Source organism: Rhincodon typus, chromosome 1 (genome assembly GCF_021869965.1).
Source record: "Rhincodon typus isolate 14 chromosome 1, sRhiTyp1.1, whole genome shotgun sequence".
Lineage (NCBI taxonomy): Eukaryota > Metazoa > Chordata > Chondrichthyes > Orectolobiformes > Rhincodontidae > Rhincodon > Rhincodon typus.
The window spans coordinates 143,554,207-143,580,553 of NC_063332.1; the positions used below are offsets into that span (position 1 = coordinate 143,554,207).

General features: G+C 38.7%; 1 protein-coding gene across 4 annotated transcripts in view; it reads right to left on the reverse strand.

Moving 5' to 3' along the window:
- Nucleotides 1-7,254: 7,254 nt before the first annotated feature.
- bbs7 (Bardet-Biedl syndrome 7) overlaps nucleotides 7,255-26,347 on the reverse strand; it is a 48,004-nt gene continuing 28,911 nt past the window's right edge. For all 4 annotated transcript variants that reach the window (XM_048617555.1, XM_048617625.1, XM_048617499.1 and 1 more), the window contains 7 exons: nucleotides 25,618-25,680; nucleotides 20,425-20,564; nucleotides 16,870-17,034; nucleotides 15,705-15,814; nucleotides 15,505-15,608; nucleotides 14,024-14,147; nucleotides 7,255-8,718 (listed from right to left, as the gene is read on the reverse strand). In XM_048617555.1, the coding sequence (XP_048473512.1) occupies nucleotides 8,585-8,718; nucleotides 14,024-14,147; nucleotides 15,505-15,608; nucleotides 15,705-15,814; nucleotides 16,870-17,034; nucleotides 20,425-20,564; nucleotides 25,618-25,680 (840 nt within the window). In that variant the 3' untranslated portion in view covers nucleotides 7,255-8,584. The remainder of the gene's footprint in view (nucleotides 8,719-14,023; nucleotides 14,148-15,504; nucleotides 15,609-15,704; nucleotides 15,815-16,869; nucleotides 17,035-20,424; nucleotides 20,565-25,617; nucleotides 25,681-26,347) is intronic.

The window sequence follows — 26,347 nt, forward strand, 5'->3', positions numbered from 1 at the left end:
CAACATATCACAGGTTCTTCTCAGTATACATAAATATTTAAGGCTCCATCTTGAAGGCCAGGGTTCAAGTCCTACTTGCTCCAGGGGTGTGTCATAACTGAATGAGGAGAATACTGAGATACAGTCTATTAGACTAGACGGGATTGAGGTTCATAAGGAGGAGGTGTTAGCAATTCTGGAAGGTGTGAAAATAGATAAGTCCCCTGGGTCGGATGGGATTTATCCTAGGATTCTCTGGGAAGCTAGAGAGGACATTGCAGAGCCTTTGGCTTTGATCTTTATGTCGTCATTGTCTTCAGGAATAGTGCCAGAAGACTGGAGACTAGCAAATGTTGTCCCCTTGTTCAAGAAGGGAAGTAGAGACAATCCTGGTAATTATAGACCAGTGAGCCTTATTTCAGTTGTGGGTAAAGTGTTGGAAAGGATTATAAGAGATAGCATTTATAATCATCTAGAAAGGAATAATTTGATTAGGGATAGTCAACACGGTTTTGTGAAGGGTAGGTCGTGCCTCACAAACCTTATTGAGTTCTTTGAGAAGGTGACCAAACAGGTGGATGAGGGTAAAACGGTTGATGTGGTATATTTGGATTTCAGTAAAGCGTTTGATAAGGTTCCCCATGGTAGGCTATTGCAGAAAATACGGAGGCATGGGATTGAGGGTGATTTAGCGGTTTGGATCAGAAATTGGCTAGCTGTAAGAAGACAGAGGGTGGTGGTTGATGGGAAATGTTCATCCTGGAGTTCAGTTACTAGTGGTGTACCTCAAGGATCTGTTTTGGGGCCACTGCTGTTTGTCATTTTTATAAATGACCTGGATGAGGGCGTAGAAGGATGGGTTAGTAAATTTGCGGATGACACCAAAGTTGGTGGAGTTGTGGATAGTGCGGAAGGATGTTGCAGGTCACATAGGGACATAGATAAGCTGCAGAGCTGGGCTGAGAGGTGGCAAATGGAGTTTAATGCGGAAAAGTGTGAGGTGATTCACTTTGGAAGGAGTAACAGGAATACAGAGTACTGGGCTAATGGTAAGATTCTTGGTAGTGTGGATGAGCAGAAAGATCTCGGTGTCCATGTGCATAGATCACTGAAAGTTGCCACCCAGGTTGATAGCGTTGTTAAGAAGGCGTACAGTATGTTAGGTTTTATTGGTAGAGGGATTGAGTTTCGGAGCCATGAGGTCATGTTGCAGCTGTACAAAACTCTGGTGCGGCCGCACTTGGAGTATTGCGTATAGTTCTGGTCACCGCATTATAGGAAGGATGTGGAAGCATTGGAAAGGGTGCAGAGGAGATTTACCAGGATGTTGCCTGGTATGGAGGGAAGGTCTTATGAGGAAAGGCTGAGGGTCTTGAGGTTATTTTCGTTAGAGAGAAGAAGGTTAAGAGGTGACTTGATAGAGACATACAAGATGATCAGAGGATTAGATAGGGTGGACAGTGGGAGCCTTTTACCTCGGATGGTGATGGCTAGCACGAGGGGACATAGCTTTAAATTGAGGGGTGATAGATATAGGACAGATGTCAGAGGTAGGTTCTTTACTCAGAGAGTAGTAAGGGCGTGGAATGCCCTGCCTGCAAAAATAGTAGACTCGCCAACTTTAAGGGCATTTAAATGGTCATTGGATAAACATATGGATGATAATGGAATAGTTTAGGTTAGATGGGCTTCAGATTGGTTTCACAGGTCGGCGCAACATCGAGGGCCGAAGGACCTGTACTGCGTTGTAATGTTCTATGTTCTATGTTCGATGTTCTATGAACTGGTTGATTTAAAAATATTGATCTAAATGTGATTTTATTACTTTCACATTGTACTTTCACCTTTCACAGAATATAGGTGTTTCCTACAGACTTCAACTATGTCTTTCTTTACAGTAGCTCTGTTAGTGATTTTATAAAGTTCAAATTGTGAAAATACAAAGTAATTTGTAACTTATCACAGTTCTGTTTTCATGATTTATATCACATTGGCTCACACATATAATGAACAATCACACATAGTTAAATCTAAAAAACTTTTTCAGTTCACTTGAGCATGAGACATGAGCATAATAGAGTTGTAACTGATTGGGAATTTGGTGGAAATCAGTTGTCATAGAGCATAGAAACAGGCCCTTTAGCCTGCAATGTCTATGCCAATCAACAGACACTAAACTACACTAACCACATTTACCTGCGCTTGGTCCATAGCCTACTATGCTCTGGCATTTTAAGTACTTGTCCGGATGTTTCTTAAATGTTATGAGAGTACCTGCCTCCACCACTCTCTCAGGCTGCGCATTCCAAGAGGAAACACTTGGAATAGGCTCCAAGCAAAGTGAGGTGACATCATTGGAATAATTGAATTAGGTTTTGTTTGGGATTCATCAATGAGAATGGACCAAACGACCTTGCTTATCCACGAGTATCATGTGATCAATAGTTGTTTGGGAAATAGACTGGATGAAACTGTCCAGAACTCAAGTTTTACTTAAGAAATTTGGAGTTAGTTGCCACCATGTGGTAACTTTGTGAACTACAAAATAGTTAAATTACTGTTGTACAATAACTGTCACACAGGTAATAACACCAAAAGTAGCATAATGACCCATCGCTATAATGTTATAATATACGGTAACACTGAAAATTCTCATTACAAAGAGCACATTATAAAGTATGTTTGCTCCCATTTAAAACTTAAGCAGGCTGCAGCAATTGTTTTCAGTTCACTATCTGCTGACTGTGCCTTTCTTCCTGGCTGCAGCCTGAGAATAATCCAGACTGTTTGCAAGTTTGTTGTCATATTTGCCTCCAAGATGAACTTCTAACCATATAATTGCAACACTTTCCATCTCCATAACATTGTCCAACTTTGCATCTGGCCCGGCTCACTTGATTACTTGTACTTGATTATTCCAATGCCTTTCTATCTGGTCTCCTATATTCTACCTCTGTAAACATGAGGTTATTCAAAATCCTGATGCTCATGACCTAATCTGTGCACTATTATACACTAGCTCCTGATGAAGCAGTATCTTGATTTTAATATTTTCATCCTTGTTTGCAAATTAGTATCTTAATTTCATAACATACTGTCTGGACTCCTGTTGGCAGATTAACAAATTAGGTTAGACCCATGGAATTTTAATTCAACACAGGACATTTCAGGTAGAAAAAGAGTAGGAGATAAAGTTATTGCTTATTATTTATTAGATGTCAATGTTATGAGCTAATGAATATTCTAAGTAGCAGCCAAAAATGGTCCCACACCCTTATATCTCAGTAATCTCCAGATCAACCCTCAAAGATAATTCTGTGCCCTGGAACATCCCTAATTTTACTTGCTGCACCATTGGTTGATTTGTCTGAACACTAAGCTCTGAATCTTCCTATCTGCATCTCTCCATCTCACTATCTGTCAGTCCTCCTCAAACATTCCTTAAAACCTACCTCTTTGATCAAACATTTGGCTATCTTGACCTAATTTTTTTATGGGGCTCAAGATGATATATTATTTTATATTTTCTAGATGTCAACATATTCGTTGATTTTCAAAGCCTTGGAAGATTCCTCCAAAAAATAGGGGTTAACATGTATGGCATGTATAAAAGTTGAGAGCCGGCATTGGTGATTGCCTTTTTTATATGTAATTGGCATCCAATGTGAAGAGTGGGCACTAATTAAACTCCTGCACACCTTCACATCACAGTCCATATTGCCTGCTTGATCACTTGTGCCCAGTTATATAGGTGCCACATATACATTTGCAAGGTGAAAAATTGAAGGCTGATTACTAATGTGAGTACAATATGTCATGGCTGAAAATGGGGGTCAATGTTTATGCCAAGAATATGCAAAGAATTTCTTTTGGGGCCAGAAAATAGGGTCATCTTATAATCTGCTATTTACAGTACTCCAATAGAGTGTTTTGGGACATTTTACTACATAAAAGGCATAATACAAAAATATGTATTGCTGTTGTTCCTTCAGCTTTAGGAATTATAGTGAATAAAAAATGATAAAACCGCGTCTCTCAACAGAAATGCACTGCTTGTTGGTTGAGCACCATCAAATTTGCAGTTAATGAATGATCACTGCATCCAACTTTCAATTACTGGAACAGGATGTCAAGTAAAGTCCAACATTTCTGCACTCTTTCATGCAGTAGGTGATGCTCTCCTGTTCAATTCCACATCCTCTTTGAAGACTGCTCCGTCTATCCATGTAATCAGCCTTCATCATATCCCCTTTTTACCTGCTGCAATCATACAAAGTAGAGCATGGTAGGATTATGCAGCACATTCTGAAGTGTAACGTAAGGCCCCGAAGATTAGTCCAAGTGGTTGAGTCTCTTTTCCAGCAGGCCTGTCATTTGCTGCACTATGGACTAATTGAAGAATGGTCTGCATTTTATCTGTGCTGCAGGTCAGTTAGGGTTGCAGAGTGGAGTTGTCAGCCACGGTTGCAGAGGGTACCCCCTTGACCACACCCCCTCCACAACCTCCCCAAAAATTGTGAAGTACCTAGCCTCAAACACAGCAGGAACATGAGAGTTCTCAAAGATAAAGGCATCAAGACAGCACCCAGGATACGTGTCAATCTTCTAAGAAATGATACCACTGATCAGGTCACTTAATGGAATAGAACCCTTTTCTATTGATGAACTCAGCTGCATTTCGATATGGCCCTCTCCACATGATGTGTATACAGTCTCCCTGCCACACCTACTAAAACCAACTTGTTGGTCCTCCCATCACTCAGAACTGCAGCCCATGTTGGAACAGTAACAAAGTCTCTGCCCACTCCATGTGTGACTGCACCCATTTTCCATTTGTGACTACACATAGAAATTGTTTTACCTCCTCACTCATCACTGTCCAAAGCTCCAGACAAAACCTTCCAGGTGAAGCAACAATTATATGAACTTCTCTCAATCTAGCCTGCTGTATTCACTGCTCACCATGCAGTTTCCTCTACATTGGTGAGATGAAAGTGCAGACTGGGTGACTACTTTACAGAACATGTACTTTCTATTCATAAAAATGACCCCAAACTTGTTGCCTGCCATTTCAACACACCACCGTGTTCATTGGCCAACATTTCTCAATCAGGCTTGCAGCAATTCTTCAGCATGGCTCTGCACAAGTTGGAGGAACAGCATCTCATTTTCCACTTGTGGATCCTACAGCCTTCAGGATCCAATATAGAGTTCATTAATTTTACAGCCTGAACACCACCTTTCCTGTCCTTTATCTACCTTCATACTCCAGATCCTGCCCTGACACAGGCTGGCTTCAGCACAGCCTACCATTTTTATCTATTCATTATCAGTTTTTCTTACTATTGACCATCCCTTTGTCTGCCTAATTTTTTTTCCTCTCTCTCTCTATGGGCTCCACGTGCACATGTCCACTCACTCTTCAGTGATTGAAAGATTGAGAACTGGTGCATGTACACTTTGCATCATTAAAAGATCAGAGGAGTCAAATAAAGCTGAATGTAAAAACTCATTGATGTCTATGATCTGGACTAGAGCCAGAACTGTGCTTTTCTGATTTTGTTCCCCTCCCCATTCATAATATTTGTGTCTCATCTCTTTGTGCATTTGTTCATAGGTAGTTAGGAATTTTATGTTATAGAGTATTAAATTAGCAATTCACACTTTTCTGACTGTTGATTAAAAAATTTGATTACAATAGTTAATACAATGTTTTTAAAAAAAAACAGGGTGCATATTATTTTAACCTGAATTAAGATGGTTGGGTAGAATTGAGTAATTCAATAGTTTAATGGAATATTCACATTTGTGAAGACTTTGGGAATAGTGGGGTTTGATTTCCAGCGCACTGCCCAGGTGACAAGCATATCATAAGACAGTGATGTTAAGTTGAAATCTCAACAAACACATAATTCTATATCTAGTGACAAGAGAAACGCAAGAATGTTTGAGATGGTTATGTTCAAGAAATATTTGGACAATTACTCATACGACAGTCCATCTTCCATAATTTGATCATGGTGTTCTTCAAATGGTGTTTTCTTGATCAAATAACACCAAAATCTATTTTTACAGTGTCTTTAAAATATTGAACTTTCCGAGGTAATTTGAAGTGTATTATGGATAAAATTTAACAGAGATATAGGAAATATTAGGATATTTTCATTAAAGAGATAGGTTTGAAGGAACATCTTGATGGATTCACCCATCCCATCCCCTAAATACATGGGTGTTGAAAAAGGAATAAAAAAGACCAGTTTACATATGAGGACATCAATCTAAAATGTGACATTAAGGAACATCTTAAAAGGAGGAAAAGGATGTAGAAAGGTTTAGGGAAAGAATTCCAGAGTTTAGATTTTGGCTGCTTAGAGCACAGTCACCAACGGTGGTGTGATAAAAATCAGGGTTGCTTGAAATACCATAATGTGGAGGTGCCAGTGTTGGACTGGGGTGGACAAAGTCAGAAGTCACACAACACCAGGTTGTAGTCTAACAGGGTTATTTGAAATCACAAGCTTTTGGGTGAAGTGACTTTAAGGGAGGCAATAGCCAAATAGTATTATCGCCGGACTGTAAATCCAGCAACACAGGTAATGTTCTGGGGACCTATTTCAATTCCTGCCATGGCATATGGTGGAATTTGATGTGGCCCACAGCAGCGTGGTTGACTCTTGACTGCCCTCTGGGCAACTGGGAAGGGCAATAAATGCTGGCCGAGCCAACGACACTGTCATCCAATGAATGAATTAAAAAAAATGTGAAAATGGACATTTTGTTTTCAGATTGTTGCCTAGGGACAGTTTGAAAATGAGTAACATGATCTATTCTTGGCTCAGTCCTTGGGGTCACCAGAGGCAACAGTACAGGAGCAAGAGGAAAAATCATTGAAGACAATTCTATGGCTAGATGGACAGATAAGAATTCAACTCAATGCCGCAGCACCATTCAGCTGTATAACCATGATGTGGAGATGCCGGTTTTGGACTGGGGTGCATAGTCAGAAGTCACCTGACGAAGAAGCAGCGCTCTGAAAGCATATGATTTTACATAAACCTGTTGGACGATAACCTGGTGTCGTGTGACAGCTGCATAATGATGGAGAAGCATTGGAGGAATCTGATATGGTCACAGTATTAAAGGCTGCCGACAGTTTAAAAAAAGATGTGACAGATGGTTTACTTTATGAAAGTCCATACGTTTTACATACATCAAACTTTCATAATGTTTTTAAACAGAAAAGTGTACCAAAATGATTAATTGCTGCAACGGAGATTTGATGAACATATTCAAATTTAATATTATTGATTTTTTTAGCACCACCATATTTACAATCCATTCTATTTACAATACAATCACTACATCGATGACTAACAGCGAAACAAAAGAACAAAAGCTGGAAAATACTTCAAACATCTGCTTCAATATAATACTATTGGAGAGATGTGATGGACTGTATTTGTCACATAAAAAGACTATTCCTCTCACACATTCATCAGTTACAAAGTTAGTAGGTAAGATTTCAGCTCTGGAAATTTAACAGAAATTTTGAGGATGGGAATGAACAATAACATTAGAAGATTTTCAAAAACTGATGTTCCTGTAATAAGAATGCATAAATGCATTTGGGGAATTGTATATTCTTTTAAGAATTTACACAAAATTGACATGATTATTTTATGTATGTAACATTAACGAGTGTGTATTTTATTTTAACCCAGTGTATCAAAAATTTAGTGCATTTCAAAATAGTGTAGATGGAAACTGCTCTTCTAGGATCCTAGGGGTCAACATGTTACCATAAAAAAGGGTCTCTAGGCTAACCAGATATTTTATGATGTCAGGTACAAGCAATAATGCTGTTCAGAAAAAGATTAAGAAAATTATGCTTTGCCCATTATTATCAAAAGACAACCATATATCGCTTTAACATAAAATTATAAGTGTGTAAGTAAGCAAATTATATTAAAAAAGATTTGCTGGATTCTCACAGTCTATTTCAAAATGGATGCTTGACTTTGAATGGCAATTTCTCAAAATCCAAACAAACGCTGCATGAACCATGAATCTAACTTCAGGTTTGCGTATTGGCAGAATATGTATGTGAGCGTAAGGGCTTAATGGGCATTCATCCATTCTGGATAACTGTAAAAGAATGGGGTTTTTGCCAGTTGTTTCAAAACTCCAAAAAAATCTTTTAAAATTATTTATCAACTACTATTTTAAAAATGCGCGGACTCACACCAGTAATTACAACATATTACACCACCTTATTTATTTTGCTGGATATTAAGGAGTCATATCACAAGAATTCTCCCACTCGTGCTTAAAGCTGGGGGACTATTTTAGAAATTTAATGCAATAGCATTTAAAACTGTTTTTAACCACATATCCAGGATTTCCGCAGATCATCTGCTGAAATCAAGATGGGAAACTGAGAGAAACTCGTCCTTTAAACACCTTTATAATAGCATGATCATTCATTCTTCCCATCAAGAAAACAATGTCTGTTCCACTACTGCTTCAAATCATAACATTTCACCACTATAAAACACTCATGGTTAGGAAATTACATTGCTTTTTAAACAGGCTTTGAGTACTTTCTCTAGGCTGAATTAAAAAAAGCCATAAGACTTTTAGGATCATAATTATCTAAAATCTCCAGCAAAAGGGGAACCTTTGTTTTCACGTTGGTGCCTTTGAATTTGAATTTATCTATGAAGAGGTCAGTTATCATGCCTATTTGAGGAAGAAAAGAAAAGAGGATTAGTTTAATCACAAAGATGTATCTCAGATTTACAACACAGCAAAGACACAGGATATTCAGTCCTTTGAGTCCATATAAGCTCTTTATGAGCAATTTCTTTGCAGAGGTCTGCATGAGCTTGATGAATAAAATGGTCTCTGTGCACTGAAAGCATTCTATGGTTTAATTCAATTAGTCCCATTCTTCCATTCTTTTGGAAGTCTTGTGGCTCAATTGGTAGTGCTTTAGCATCAATACCAAAAGGTTCAGATTTTAAGTTCAACTCCAGGATTAGTTGGCCACAGATGGAGGACTCACAGCACAGTTCAACAGGATGTCACGTAGCCCAAAAACCTTCAAACACTCCACACCATTTTCCAAAAGGAGGGAAGTGTGTCAATTTGAGTATAACTGATTCTTTCCACAGATTTGCCCAATCATTATATGCCCCATCACTGCACTGGAACAGGAAATCAGTGCCACTGACATTGTTGATATGCAGCTGGAACAGAAATCAGCACCCAGTCTGTCCATAGGCCCACGTGCAGTGCAGTTAATATTGTACACCGAAATATCTGTTGGATATTTGCCATCCCCTAAGACACATTCACTCTTACTGTCCCATTCAAGATCTCAACATTCCAGTAAGCAAAGATATACATTTAAGAAACAAGTTAAGTTTTAATTAAATGGTGCTTTCTGCATAACAGTGAGTTCAATTTCATTGTTCTCTGGTCCAGGCAGCAACTTGCAGCATCACTGGCAGTGACATCATGTGCACTCTAACTATATGAGCTCACAGTTGCAGTGGCTGCAAACACAGCCTTATATTCAAATTCTTTTTGAACATTATTGTTGAATCTGTAATCATCACCATCAGACAGTGCATTCAAAATCTTAAACATTTTTCTTCATTTCCTCTTTGGTTTGTTCACTAACTACTTTAAATACATGCCCTTCAATAATTCAATATACTTTGATTTTCATTTCAAATATGTTTCTGTTTTATTTTCAGATGGAAAACAGAGAATTTAAAGTGTCCACTAAAGTCTGATGGATCATAGCATAAATAAGTTACTTGGCATGGTAGTGATGTTTTTATATCAGGAAGGCCACACAGTCTCTGCTAAATTGATCTCAGTGGGTTGTGAGACATTGCAATTGGCTTCAAAATCCTCAGGTTGGCAAAAAAAAACTTGTACTTATGTTATGCTTTTCATGTCCTCAAGATATCCAAAATCACTTTACAACCTACAGATTAGTTTTGAAGTGTAGACATGGTTATATGTAGAAAATGCACAAACACTAGAGTTTGAGCTCAATTTTCAAAACATTTAATAATGATTTGTCAAGTCCATGAACATGAAGTCACCCCTCAAAAGACCTTTGCTGCAGCATGTATAAATCGTTCCAATTGGGTTTCTGCCTAACTAAATGCAGGAACAGTTCTTAACAAAGTCACAAATGACATCCTATATGATAGTGACTGTGGGTTTACCCCTTCATATCATCTGTGCTTCTTTCAGCCCAACAAAGTCTTTGAGTTTTCTGCCCTGTTCAAATTCTGACTGCTTGCGCATCTTATTTTGTGCACTCTATCATTTGGACAATACCTCTAATTGCTATGGTCTGGGAACTCTCTTCCTCTGCCTCCCTAACTCATTATCTTCCTTTCGGATACTCCTTACTACCTCACTCTGTTCAAGTTGATGCTCATCTATCCTAATGTCTCCTTTTGTGACTCAAATGTCAAATACCTGCCCTGATAACTATCCCTGCGGAAAAAAAATCAAAGGATGCTTGACTATATTAATATAGTATTGATGAGAAATTTTAAAAAAAGAGGGATATGATACATTCTAGAATAATCCTAGCAATACCAATCAGGAAGAGTATCTCAAATGCAGAGAGAGGTTAAGGCTGGAATAAGAAAGGCTAACAGGAGGCATGAGGAAACAATGACAGGCTGTGCTAAAACAAACAGTAAAATGTTTATCAAACTATATTAATAATAAAAGATTTGTGAAGGATAGAGTGGGGCCCATAAGGAACAGGCAGGCTAAGTTGCTCACTGAAGCAAATGTTATGGCAGAGGTATTAAATGAGTATGTTGCACCATTAGAAAATGGGAACAATGGCAGAGTTAAAAATGTGGATGTTGAGCAATGGAGCAGTATAGTGATAGATAAAGAAGTGGTTAAAAAAGGCTGGCAGCACTACAGGTAGAGAAGTTGCCAGGTCCGGATAGGATGCATCCTAAATTGCTGAGGTGGGTAAGGGAGCAATTGTGGAACTGATAACAGAAATTTTCCAGGCTTCTCTGAATGCAGGATTGGTCCCAGGGGACTGGAGGATTGCAAACATGACACTGTTCTTTAAGAAAGGGGCAAAGGATAACCCAGGAAACTTCAGACCTGTCTGTTTGACGTCAATAGCAGGAAAACTGATGGATGCCATAATACGGGATAAGGTTAAGTAGACACAGAGAAACATAAGTTAACACTAGACAGTCAATATACCTTTGCCAAGGGCAGGTCATGTCGGACAAATTTGATTGAGTTCTTCAATGAGGTGGCACAGGCAATGGATGAAGGTAGTAATGTAGGTGTTCTATGTTTAGACTTTAAGAAAGCATTTGATACGGTGTCGCACGGCAGATTGGTTAGCAAATTACAAATGTTTGGGATTGATGGGTCCTTGGCAGCATGGTTTAGAAGTTGGTTAAAAGATAGGAAACAGAAGGTAGGTATAGAGGGGCATTTCCCAGCTTGGAGACGAGTTCAAAGTGGTGTTCCCCATGGATTATTGTTGGGTCCCTTGCTTTTCCTGACTTACACAAATGATTTGGAGATAGATTTTGAGAGCAAAAATCTCTAAATTTGCAGATGATACCAAGCTAAGGAGAATGGTGAATTTTGAGCCTTATGCTGAGCAACTTCAGAGGGATATTGACAAATTGGCCAAATGGGCAGACACCTGGCAGATGAATTTCAATGCAGAGAAACGTGAGATAATGCAATTTTTTAGAAAAAAAATATGGAGAGACAATACAGGCTCATTGGTACAACTTTGAGGGAAGTACGGGAACAGAGGGATCTTGGGGGTTCATGTGCATAATTCTCTGAAAGTGAAAACCAAAAGAACTGCAGATGCTGTAAATCAGGAACAAAAACAAATTTACTGGAAAAGCTCAGCAAGTCTGGCAGCATCTGTTGAGGAGAAAACAGAGTTAACGTTTCAGGTCCGGTGATCCTTCAGGTCGCCAAGTCTACGCTTCGTTTCCCCAATGTAGAGGAGACCACATTGTGAGCAGCGAATGCGGTAGACTAGATTCTTGGAAGTGCAGGTGAAGTGTTGGATCATCAGACGCCATTTCTGCCACCTCCAGCAAGATGCCACCACCAGACACATATTCCCCTCCCCTCCCTTGTCCGCCTTCCGCAGGGACCGTTCTCTCTGGGACACCCTGATCCATACTTCCTTCACCCCCAACACCTCCCCACAGCCCTCCGGCAGCTTCCCCTGTAACCGGCGAAGGTGCAACACCTGCGCATTTACCTCCTCCCTCCCCAGTATCCAAGGGTGCAAACATACCTTCCAGGTGAAGCAATACTTCACCTGCACTTCCAAGAATCTAGTCTACCGCATTCGCTGCTCACAATGTGGTCTCCTCTACATTGGGGAAACGAAGTGTAGACTTGGCGACTGCTTCGCAGAACATCTACGTTCTGCTCACAAAAAAGACTCTGAACTACCTGTTGCCTGCCACTTCAATGCACCACCTTGCTCCCTGGCCAACATCTCTGTCTCCGGCTTGCTACAGTGTTCCAGTGAAGCCCAGCGCAAGCTGGAGGAACAACACCTCATTTTCCACTTGGGGACCCTACAATCCTCCAGACTCAATATTGAGTTCAATAATTTTAGGGCCTAAACTCTCCCATGTCCCAGCCCCCACCCCACACACCAGGCCTTGTTACCACATAGCCTGCCACTACACACCCCCCATTGTTAGTCACTAACAGTCCCCATTAACAACTATTCACCCTCCCAGCCTGATCATTAGCAACTCCTTTGTCTGTCCAACTGTCTTTCTCTCTCAGTGGGATCTATCCTATTGTTTACTCCCTAACCCACCCACCTCCCTATTTTCTGCATATAAACTGACGTTTTCCCAGCCACCATCAGTTCTGAGGAAGGGTCACCAGACCCGAAACGTTAACTCTGTTTTCTCCTCCACAGATGCTGCCAGATTCTCTGAAAGTGGCCAGGCAAGGTGGAACAGTTATTAAGAAGTGTTAGAGAAACCTTAGGTTCATAAATAGAGGCACAGTGTACAAAAACAAGGAGGTAATGCTACACTTCTACAAATCATTGGTCAGACCACATTTGGAGTACTGTTTTCAGTTCTGGGCACCTTATTTAAGGATGGATGTTAAAGCCCTGGAGAGTGTGCAAAGGAGATTTATTACGATTCAAGGAATGAGTGAATTTAGATACAAGGAAAGATTAGAGAAATTGAGATTATTCTCCTTGGAGCAGAGAAGATTAAGTGACCTTTTTGAGGTATTCAAAGTTATGAACAATTTCATAGGGTAAAGGAGAATATTCAGTTTACACTAGTTGGTCTATCAGTAACTAGGGGTCACAATTTCATGATTGTCAGCAAGAGAGAGCTAGAAGTGAGAAACCTTTTTACACAGAAAGTTGTTAGGATTTGAATTGCACTGCCTGAGAGAGTACTGGAGGCAGATTGCATATTAGGTTATCAAAAAAAAGAGCTGGATATATGTTTGAAAGTGGTGAATTTAGAGATCTATGGGGATAGGGCTGGAGAATGGATCTGTCAGGGTTGCTCTTTTGGGAGCCAGTACAGACATGATAGGTCGAATGGTCACCTCCTGTACAGTAAAATTCTATGAAAAATAAGTGTTATATAAATTGTTGTTGTGCTGTTGATTAAATATTTAGAGGTGCCAAAGGATATGCAGCTACATTTTGGAACCAAAAAAGAAAATTTTGCAGACAGATTTATGCTTCAGGAGTTTTAAACTTCTCTGGTACCTCTGAGAAAGTTTGAGTTGGAACATACAATCCCATTGTAGAAGAGTTCAAAAACTATTAATAGCCAGCCATACAGAAGCTTAAAGAGGAAGTTTTAAGAGGAAGATGAAAAACTGAAGGTATCAAAACAGGTCCAAGGATGTTCTGTGTGTTATGTACTTGAAACAGACCTCTATTAGCATTATTCCAAGTTTTCAAACATTCATACTTTCCACTCTTTCTAGTTACAGTACTTTCCATATAATCTTTCCAAGTGAGCAGGTTGTTTCTTATATTCTTCCAGCAGATTATCAGCTTCCTCTAAAATGCAACGGTATTCAGGTATTAGGAAATCCACATTCCCTTCATAGAGTTGCAGCTCCTGCAAAGAGATGAATCACCTGATCTCTCAGACCATTACACTTAATCACAGACAGCCTCTAAATTCTACTATTGCTGTTAATAACATGCATTGATACTACATTTGCAATATAGGAAAACATGCCAACCGAAAAGATATTAAGAGGTCAACCAAGAGAAAGTTTAAGGTGGGTATTAAAGTTGGTGATGTAGGTCGAGTTGCAGCAAACATTAGGAAAGGTATGCAACACTGTAGCATCAGGTAGGTATAAGCACAACACATCTTATATCTAGATGAGCATGATTATCAATGGTGGGGTGAAGGGAGTTCAAGATGGACAAGAGATCAGAGTTGGAGGAATGCAGAGTTTCTGAAGGTCTTTACAGAGATGAGGAGTGTGAAGGTCATATATCAGTTTGAACATGGTTGATAATTTTGTACTTGAGAATTAATGCAGGTCAGTTAGCAAAGGAGTGATGGGAGAGTGGAATATGGTGAGAGTTAGGTTCTGGGCACCAACATTTCAGATATTGCTCATGTTTTAGGACCCTTCTGCAAAATTCATGAAAAACTAACTGCAACATGTTTAAACCAGCTTTTCCAATTCTGCAATAACAAAGTATTTGTCCTTAAAAGGACTATAAGGAGACTCAGCAGATGGCAGGGAAAGCATTTTGTTGTCCCATTCTCAAGCTTAAGTAAAGCAGAATTGCTCTCCCAAATCTACAGTGTTACTATGTCTACTGCCAGTCCATACTTGGTTCTTCATCTCTTTTCTCCATGTCTTGGTGCTTGGGCGAACCATTGTTCTCTGTTCTTCATTCACCCATCAGTGGAAACAATCTTTCAATATTTAACCAGAATACAGTTCTCCGGTTTAATTCGCTGCTTCACTGGCTGCTTCGCTCTAAGTACAGCCTTGATGATGTTGTTTGTTTTGACGCTCTTGCAGGAAATGCAGCTCAGTTTATTTCAGCTCAGTAGTCTCTCTCCCCACCTGCTGATGCTCTAAATGTTCTGATCCCGAGTTTCCTTCTCTTCTGTCTAAATGTCTTCCACACCTCCAATCTACACCCAGTCATCCCTAAAGTCCAACACTCAGTCTCTAAGTCATATTCATCTCCATCAAATCTCAAATTGAGTACAATTATATAGTTCTTTCAAAGAGCTGGCAGAGGCATGGTGAGATGAATGAATTCCTCCAGTGCTGTAGCTTTTGTGAGTATTTTTATGAAACAGGCCCTTTGAAGATTACTGATAGGAATTCATGGAGTAGCTATTGAAAAGGAACTGAAGCCTAAGATGGTAGCAGCAAATTATGTAGCAATACACTCATGAATTGACTTTCTCAGCCTATCACATCATCTTTACAACTTACCTTCAAAGCGTCGATTAACTGGACTTTCTTGGCCAAAAGCAACTGATGTTCCAATTTAGGATGGATCAATTTTAATGTGTAGTTTATGGATTCCTCATTAACATCTTTAAAAAAAAAGATTCACCTCTCAGGAATAATAGTTCATAAAACAGTGGAATTCTAGGATCTTAAAAGGATACAAATTTTGGATTGGTTCTCACCATATGAGATGTTGAGATTGATTTTTCTTTTTGTAGCTTCTTTTGTCAATATGTCTTTCAGGATGGAAATGGTCGAGATGTTGTCCGATTTAAAAGTTCCTTCACCTTTTCTAAGAGCATATGCAAATAGTTAAGAAATCCTCAAAAACAATTTCATTGGAAAGAAACAAGATTAACTCAGTCAACATAGTCACCGTTTTGCAACAAGCTAATAAATACAACATATAGACCATTTCTTCTACAGCTACTCATGGACTAAGATAATAGAGGTTTTTAAACAGATCAGATGTATGAAAATAATGTTGATGACTGAAAAAGAATGCAAATTAATCAAGTACTTTGTTATACTTTGATATTGTTCCCATTCACTGGGCAGATTTTAAATGATTGTGATGGCAGGATCAGAAGCCTGAATTTGTTTGCTACCAACTGGCATGTGGACACAATCCGGCCTCCAACCCATTCTGGAACATGCCCATCTGAGGACCTGAATTTAAATGGTGGGGGAACCAATGAGCTAGGGCAATGAAAGCATAGTGAAAGTGTTTGGTTCTTTTCTTGGAATTTCATGTCTGAAGGCTCTGCACAGGAATATAATCAGATACATTTTAACATTGAGCTAAAGACAGTGACATTAGGACTGCTGAACAAAAGCTTTGAAAGGGCTGATTTTAAGGAACATCTTAAAAGGTAAAAGCAGAAGAGGGAATTTCAAAGTTTTAATTTCATGTAGGATATCTAGTAACATTTCAAAAGGTTACTTGCCATAGCATTGTTATGATTTGTTTCTGTGAGATAAGCGAAGTGATACTGCCACATTTGCACTGATCTAGCATGCTTTTAATGCATATTAATGTGCACAATGAAGCCCTGAGTATGAGATTTCTGAACGACTTGCTTCTATTCTAATTCTAGCCTTTAAACAAACAGCTTATTTCGCGCAGGTTCTTTTCAATATTATAATATGCTGAACAGTTAGGTTATATAATAGATAATGCATTTCTGACCAAGCTGCATTTTAAGAGTTAAATAAACCATAATGAAAAATTAAGATGCATGTCACTAGCAAATAAAAGGAGGCTCATTTAGAATTCTTAAAACATTCAACGTTTAGATTACTAAAAAAAACAGAAATTATATCCAGCCAGTGCGTCATTTCCCTTACTTGTAGGTGCATTCCAACTGTGTATCCAGGAATGTGTTCTGAAAGTGAAATGTGACGTTATCACCCACTGGAACTTTATCTGGTACTTCAGGCAGACAAAAGACAACCCAGGAATGAATTTCTGCAAAGCTGAACTGTCCTGTGAGTATCAGTGTATTCACAGGCCTGAGTTACAGAAAACAGAGAGAAAAAAAAAGCAAAAATAACTACGATGGAGAGAGTTACAATAACATTACCTCTCCACGTTTCTGACCAGTTTCTCTTTTCTTTCGGGAGAGAGGGCAAACGTTCAATTCAGGAATGTTCTTTTAAAATGTGAGGTAATAACTGTGAACATTAACACAGTACTCATGAACTTCAAATGTTAATTGTCTCCCTCTTTCTCTAGTTAAATCCTTTTAGACATTGCCAGCCATTTCTGTTACAGCAGATGTAGTCCTTAATTAATCACCATATTCAGCAATCGTTGCATAAACTTCACTCTCTATCCCAATTTTTCAACATCCAAACCCAAGGCTACCAAGACAAACTGCCACATTCATACCAAAGCTTCAGCTCAGATCAGACAGCAGCATGTTGTATTATTCTCCCAGTTTATCCATTACGTGTTGTAGACACGCAAAGTTCCCTACCAACACTCCAATGTGTCTTGCTTAATCCCATGGTGATATGGTCCTCTACTGGATTCAATCCATCTCCCATGTATCTGCCCTCACCATATCCTCTCCCTCCCAGATGATTATAGGCTCTCCTTCTCCCCACCTTCAATTTCATCAGCCTCTGTATTCATTGGTCCAGACTCTGCCATTTTTGCTCACTACATGATACTACTATGAAATACAGCTTCCCCTACACTCCCATTTTAACATGCCATTCCCTCTGCAATACTGTGATCCACTTGAGTCACCTCCAAACATCACCTCCTTTTCATATTGCACCTTTCCAAATAAGCAATATGATAGTTGTTGTAACTTCTCATTACCCAAGATACCAAATAATCCTTTCAAGTGAACAGTGATTGATTTGTACTTCCTACAATTCAGCAGACTACTCTCTGCTCATTCTGTAGTCTCCTCTACATTAGGGATACCAAACTCAGACCGTGAGACTACTTTGTGGAACACCTACATTTAGTCAACAAACAACAACCTGAGTTTTGTCACATTTGTCATTTCAGTTCTCTGCCTTGCTCCTATCTTGTTCTTGGCATTTAAGTGTTTTAATAAAGCTCAATAAAAAGCTCAAGGACCAGTAGTTCACCTTTAATTCAGCACTTCAACTGCCTTCAACTGGGCACTAGTTCAACAATTCATGAGTTTACCAATTTTAGATCATAACCCCATGTCAACTTTGCTCATGTTTGACCAACTTGATTAAATTTTTCAAAGAGGTGACCAGGTGTGTAGATGAGGATGATGCTTTTGATGTATTTTACTTGGACTTCAGCAAAGATTTTGATAAAGTCTGGCATGGGAGACTGATAGCATGGGTGGCAGAAAGCAGACATTGATGGTTGAGGGGTGTTTTTCCAACAGGAAGTATTGGGGTCCTTGCTGTTTATGATTTATATAAATGATTTAGACTTGAATATTTGATGGTCGATCAGTAAGTTTGCAGATAATACAATAATTGGTGGGGTGATAAATAGCGAGGAGGATGGCCTTAGTCTACAAGAGGATATATGTACGCAGGTCCAATGGGCTGACCAGTGGCAAATGGAATACATTCCAGATAAATATGAAGTGATACACTTGGGCAGGACAACCAAGGCAAGGGTATGAACGGTAGGACCCTGGGAAGCACAGTGGTTCAGGGGTAACTTGTTGTGCTTATATATCAGTCCCTTAAAACAGTGCTTCAGGTGGCATATGGGATACTTGCCGTTTTTTAAAAAACTTGCCTTTATGAGCTGAGACATACAGTTTAAGAGAAGGGAGGTTATGCTGGAACTGTACAAAACATTGGTTAACCCACAGTATTACGTGCAGTTCTGGAATTCTTATTATACGAGGAATGTGATTGCACTGGACAAAGCGCAGAGGAGAATTCCCAGGATGTTACTTGGGCTGGAGTTTCAGTTATGAAGAGAGATTGAACAGACTCGGATTGTATTCTTTAGGGCAGAAGGATTGAGGGGGAACATGATTGAGATGTATAAAATTATGAGGGGCATAGATAAGGTAGATGGGAAGAATCTTTTCCCCTTGATAGAAGGATCAATGATAGGGGACATAGATTGAAGGTAAGGGGCAGAGGTTTAGAGAAGATGTGAGGAAAAACTTTTTCACTGAGAGGGTAGTGGGAATCTGGAACTCATTGCCTGTAAGAGTGGTAGAGGCAGAAACACTAATAACATTTAGAAAGAATTTAGGTGCACATTTGCAGTGCCAAGGCATATGAGGTTATGGGCCAAATTTTGGAAAATGGGATTAGAACCATTAAGTGATTATCTTTTTAACCAGCATGGACACGATGGGCCAAATGGCCTTTTCTGTGATGTAGGTCTCAGTGACTATGTCTCTAAATGCTCTGGGGACACTAGTTCAAATCACAGCAGGGGGTGGAATTTAAATTCAATTAATAAATCTGGAATAGAAAGCTAATCTCAGTAATGTTGCTATGAAACTATCATGATGTTCTAAAATTCCATCTGGTTTAATAATGTACTTTCAGGAAGGAAATCTACCATCCTTACTCAATCTGGTTTACATCTGACTCTAGGTTTACAGGCAAGTGGCTTGACTTTTAACTCCTTTTGAAATCGCCTTCCAAACCATTAAGTTAAAGGGGAATTAGAAATTGGCATCAAATGCTGGCCTGGCCAGTGACATCATATCCAATGACAGAATAAATCATTATAATATCATGGCTCATCTATATCCTAACTCCATCTATCCACCTTGCTTCTAGATATCCTTGCTGAACAAAAATCTATTAAATTTTATCTTTTGAAATTTTCAATTCATCTAGCCTGGAGAGCTTTTGGAGGTGGAATGCAGATAAGAAGTTACAGATTTACACTAACGTGTGTGAAGAAGTGCTTCTTGACATCATCTCTGAATAGTTTAATACCTCCTTTTTCTGCACCTCTTCACTAGAAGAAACAGTTTAACTTATGATTCCTTTAATAATCTTAACATACCAGATAGATCACCTTCAATCTTCGAGACTTAAGGGAGTGCAGCCCAAGTCTATGCAACCTACAAAGGCCAATACATCCTTGTTGAGGTATACTGCCTGTCTGCTACATTAAAATACTGTATTTCAAAGTACACTGGAAGCACAATCTCAACTATTATTTCAAAAACCTACAATGAGAATCCATGCTAATATGATGCTGACTCAGAGGTGACTTATCTACCATAAAAGCTGAAATGTTGCTCACACCTAAGTCATTTCTACTGACCACTTGGGTTCTGAAGAAGAATCGTTTTGGATGAAACGTTAACTCCTTTTCTCTCCACAGATGCTGCCAGACCTGTTGACTTTCTCTAGCATTTATTGATTTTATTTCAGATTACCAGCATCCACGGCATTTTGCTTTCATTAACCCACCTGTTGTGATCAATAGCATGTGTTCTCTGATGAAGTGACAGTGGTTTAATCCGATACTGATGGACCTGGCAGGTCTTAGGTTGGAGACGTGGGGTAATATAGGCTTGTAGTGTTCCATGTTGTCCTTCTATGGAACGAATCTATAGAAAGAACATAAAATTAACCCTCCGGAAAGGTACACAATCATCTATAGCCTTTAAAATCAAAGTTAAAACTACTACTGCATGGTGAACCTCACTGCAACTACAAATTGATGCTAAAGTCTCAAATAATTTTTAAGAATGTGGAGAAGAAACAAAATATAATTGCGTAACTTTCAGTAGAAATGTGTTTCCAAGTGTCTCATCTTAAATTAATACAGTGGTACTTTTAGAAAAATAAATATTCTGGTATAAAAATATATTTTCTCATTTCCTTTCACTTAATCAAAATCTGAAACTGGTTACCTGAACCTTAAATATTCCAAGAAAGATCACCATCCATTTAGAGCTTCTCATTTCCATTTTAAGACTCATTAAAGGAGATTGAGGTTCGTGCAAGGAGACTAGCGGTTATAAAGTACCTTTCACCATTTCAGGACATCTTAAAGCGCTTTATAACCAATGATGTACTTTTGAGATGTTGTTTAAGCAGAAGCCAATTTGCAGAAACAGCAATTTCATAATGACCAAATAATGTCATAATGATGCAGTTGAGACAAATAATTTGCAAGAACAGTGAAATGACATCTGCTCTTCTTTGAGTAGTGTCATAGGATCATTTATGTCCACATGAGATCAAAATAGTTAATATCTCATCTGAAACTAAATATTTAAACAAAAATGGCATAAATTAAAAATTAAAATCTGAATATCTGCAAACGAACAGTGGATGTACAGCATCAAAAGGAAAGATACAGATCCAACCTAGACAGTCTCACCACCACAAGCTAGTTGTGACTAGTTAGAAAAGGACTGTAGACAGAAACATTGGAAGACCCACTGACTAGATTAAATTAGATCTCAACTGACTTGTGACCTAGCTTCATAGATGTTTTTATCCATACTCCTTAATAACTTTGTTGATTTTAAATCTGAGATCTGTTAACTAACTGATCCAGCATAAATTTAGACCTGTGGAACAGAGTTCCAAACTTCTAAGAACCCGAAATGTTAACTTTGTTTTTTTCTTTCACTGATGCTGCCATACCTGCTGAGCTTTTCCAGCAACTTTGTTTTTGATCCACTTCTACTCCCTTGTACTCTTGATTTCTCCACATAAAGACCAGTATTCAAATAACCTTTTGAGAACTTTCTGTATTTATTCATGACATTTTAATGAACTATTAACAAATCCCCAAGTCCCTTGTGATCTCCATTATTTCTAGAAAAATATTTGTCCATCCTTTTTAGTGGATGACCTTATAATTGTCTTCAATGAAACTCAATTGCCATAACTCACTTAATCTATAAGTATCTGTAATTTTATGGGACAATACTTTGCTTTCAATTTTTTTTTCCTTTTTTTCCTTTATTCATTCATTCACAGGATGAGGGCATCGCTGGCCAGGCAGCATTTATTACCCATCCCTAGTTGCCCAGAGGGCAGTTCAGAGTCAACCACATGTAGGCCAGACCCGGTAAGGATGGCAGCTTCCTTCCCTAAAGGATATTAATGAACTGGATGGGTTTTTCCGACAATCGACCAATGGGTTCATGGTCATCATTAGATTCTTAATTCCAGATATTTTATTGAATTCAAATTCCACTATCTGCCCTGGCAGGATTCAAACCTGGGTCCCCAGAACGTTCTGGGTCTCTGGATTATTAGTGCAGCGATAATACCACGAGGCGATTGCCTCTCCCATGAGCTTCATCTGTAGCAAACAGGCTCTTAGAAGGGACTTTATTAAATGTCTTTTGGACAGCCACATAAATAACATCTAAAGTCATTCTCTTACCCACTACTTGAGTCACTGCATCAAAAACGCAATAAAGTATAATCACAAAACTATTTCTGATCAGGTGAAAATTTTTCAAGATGGTCAGTCAACCTCTATTGTGACTAGAATCTAATAAAATTTCCCAATTATACAAATTAGACTAACTGAGCAAAATTTTGCTTGTTTCCTCCTCTTATTCTTGTTAAATTGCAGAATGGTGTATGTAATTTTCCAACATTAAAGGAGTGGTCCCAAATTTAGAGAATTTAAAGTATTATATTTCTGTCCACAGCAATGTGGTTCTCCCCTAAAATTTTAAAATTTGGGAATAGAAATTCAATCAAGGGGATTGGTCATTATTCGTGCCATTATTTTCCTCATTATTGTTGTTTGGTTTATGTTTATTGGTGAATTCCTGTTCTCAATTTCATATTAGTTACCTTAGCTTGTCTGAAAAGTACTGCCTCAACTGTAATTACTGATGGAAAAAAGTCAAAATTTTCATCATTTCCTTGATTTCAATGGACCCACATTGTTCCTATGCACTTTTTTCAAGTTGTCAAGTTGTTTGTGTGATTCAAACATCCTTGCAAGTCTCTTTTCATATTTCACTTTTGTAGTTTTTACCACATGATTATAATTTTTTTTTGTCTTGATCGCTGTTTCTTGCATCTTTTCCATTTATCAGGACCCATGCTATGATTTGCACTTCCTTTTAAAGTTGATGTTTCATCCTACTTCTTCAACTGTCCTTTACTTTTTTTGATATTAGAGCTCATGCCCCTTAGGGATATAAATTTGTGCTATATCACATGCAATTATTTTTAAACATGATTTATCGATCATTGTTGTTTGACCAATTAACAGATTTCTCTCTCCTGGCTTAATTATTTAACCGTAGAATACAGTGTATAATTTGACTCAATTACACAAGTCTATATTTTTGATATCAAAAAGCATGCTTAGGCCTTAAGTGCATGTTTGGGGCTTTAATTGCATTGGGAATCAACCTCAAGAAGTTAGCTCAGAATCACACATTATGCTTGCTTTTAAGTCATTGTGTGGGATCAAGTGATCTGGGACATGTTGCCAAAACATGTAGGAGTTTAAAGACTTATTGTAATCTAGATTATTTACAATTTTGTATCTACCTTTTAAGTTTCAAATTTTCTTCAACAGAGCTCACCACCACCTTCACAAAAGGCAATTAGAGATAGGATATCTGTGCTGGCCTTGCCAGTGACACTCAAATTCTGTGAATAACCCATTACAAGTATTGGAGGCCTAAAACTTTTTTTTAATGAATTCACAGGACGAGGGCGTCGCTAGCTAGCTATCTATCCCTCACTGCCCAGTGGACAGTTGAGAGTCAAGCACATTGCTGTGGGTCTGGAATCACATGTAGGCCAGTTTCCTTCCCTCAAGGACATTAGTGAACCAGAAGATTCACAGTCATCATTAGACTCTTAATTCCAGATACATGTTGGATTCAAATTCCACCATCTACCATGGCGGGATTTGAACCTGGGTTCCCAGAATGTTATCTGGGTCTCTGGATTAACAGTCCAGTGATAACTAGGCCATCGCCTCCTCAACAAAACTCCCAATATGCTAATGACACAAAGTAGGAAAGTAAATTGTGAAGAGGGCACAGAGTCTGGAGAGGGATTTAAATCAGCTAGGTGAGTGGAAAATAAGTTGACAGAAGGAGGATAATATGGGAAACTGTTCACTTATCCACTTTGGCAGAAAGAAAAAAGTAAGGGTATTATTTGAATTGAGAAACACTACAGAACTCTACAGCATAGAGAGATCTGAGTGTCCTGGAGCATGAATCACAGAACAACAGTAATCAGATACATCAAATCATCAGAAATGCAAGTGGAATGTTGCCATTTATTGCAAGGGGAAAATGAGAATAAAAGTGGGGAACTGTTGTTACAGCTGTACAGGGCCTTTCTGAAATTGCGCCTGGAGAACAGTGTACAGTTTTGGTCTCCTTAATTAAGAAAGGTTATAGCTACATTAGAAACAGTCCTTCAGTCAGAAAGGGTTTACACAAGAGGGCTTACAGTGGTTGCAGTTTAGAGGAATAAGAGGTAATTTTACTGAAACATTTAAAATATCCCAAGGGATTTGAGAGAGTGGATGCTGGATGTTTCCTCTTCTGTGGTGTTGATAAGTAGGAAATTCAATTTCAAAATTGGAGAACCCCAAATTTTAAAGGCCAAAGATGAGAATTTTTTTTGTCGTTGGGGGGCACCAACAGACACAACCAATTCTCACTTGTCTCACTACACACGAACAACGAGAGATATGAATTTGACTGGCACAACATGTCCATAATCGCACAAGCCAAACAGAGACACACCAGGGAATTCCTGGAGGCCTAGTATTCTCACCGGAACTCTAGCAAAAAACACATTGAATTAGACCCTGTGTACAAACCACTGAGAAAGAGAACCAGAACTGGTACCAAACACCCCAACAAACTGAGGCATATAAATAACAAGCAGGACAGAATACCAACGCTTCACTGGAGGTGCACTGACGATGTTATTTAGCAGGGTGACAAAATGTTTGCAACCAAACCCACCGGCTCGGCCGGCACGTCTACAAAGGGTATATTACATCATTAACCACAAGCCTGGTGAGAGGTAGATTTCAAGGAGTCTCTTAAAGTCGAAAGGCATTGCAAAGAGGTGAGGAGATATGCCAACGATATTCCAGAGCTTGAGGGCTAGGCAAGTGAAGGCACAGTCGCCAATGATAGAGCAATTAAAGAGGTCAGAATTAGAGCTGCACAGGTATCTCAGAGGGTTGTGGGCTGGAGGAGATTTGATAATTATGAGAGTTTTAAAATTATATGACTTGACCAGGAGCCAATGTAGGTCAGCAAGCACAGGTATGAGCAGGAAAAGGGGCCTGCTGGAGTCAGATTACAGAGCTCTGAATGACCTCAATGAACTCAACAGGTAAAAGGAATTATTGCACGCACTTTAACAGAAGCCAGCAATGAATCAATAATTTGGAAATTATTTAGAAATACTCCAATAAGATGGAAAATGCTGAATGATATACAAGGGTCATGTCTGTCAGTCTTATAGAAAGGTGCGAGTCAAAAGGATTAACAAAATAAATTCAAGTGGCAGGAAAAAGTGATGTGTTTCCTGAGCATAGCATTATAGATGCTGGAAGTAGGAACAGAAACAAAATGCAGGAAACATACAGCAGTTCTGTCAGCAAGAACTAGATTTATCCATTTATAGTACCTTTAGTTCCAACCTGGTGGTATTTGCTTGGCATCGATAAGTTGCCAGAAGAAAGTTGCCATTCTATTGGGAAAAAACAGAATAATAAGTTATATATACTATACATACACATACATACATAAATGGAAGCTATTTGATCCATTTTTTCTGGATGCATCTAAACTATTCTTACTTACCCAATCTTTAATCATAGACCAGTAAGCTACTTATGCTTCAAATATTTGTCATTTTTCACCTGAAAAGACACCATGCTTTCTGCCTCAAGACCTTCTGTTGCAGCAACTCAAATCTCAACAACCACCCATGAAAAGAAATGTCTACTAAACTTTATTCTCACTCACAGGTAACCAATGGCCCTTGTTACTTATGCATCATCTAGAATAGTCTTTGTCCAGAGACCTTTTAAAGAAGCTTATAAGAAATACTACCCAAATCTGAAGTTTTATCTTCATAACTATAGGTTCCCATGTCTAGAATAATCCTGAAGTTTAGAGATCACTGTAGTTTTTAATATCCTTTCTATTATGGGGTGTCTAAAAATCACACAGCTCTAGAAATTCCGCAGAACTGCTCCTGCTGCAACTTTGCTAGAGGTTCAATGGAAGTGGGGCTTCCATAACTCATTCAACAAATATATGGCAGAGAAGCAGGTGAGTAACTGTGTTTTGTATACATTTAGAACTACATTGTTGCTGTGGCATTCTATGATTTTATTTGATATTTGCACTTA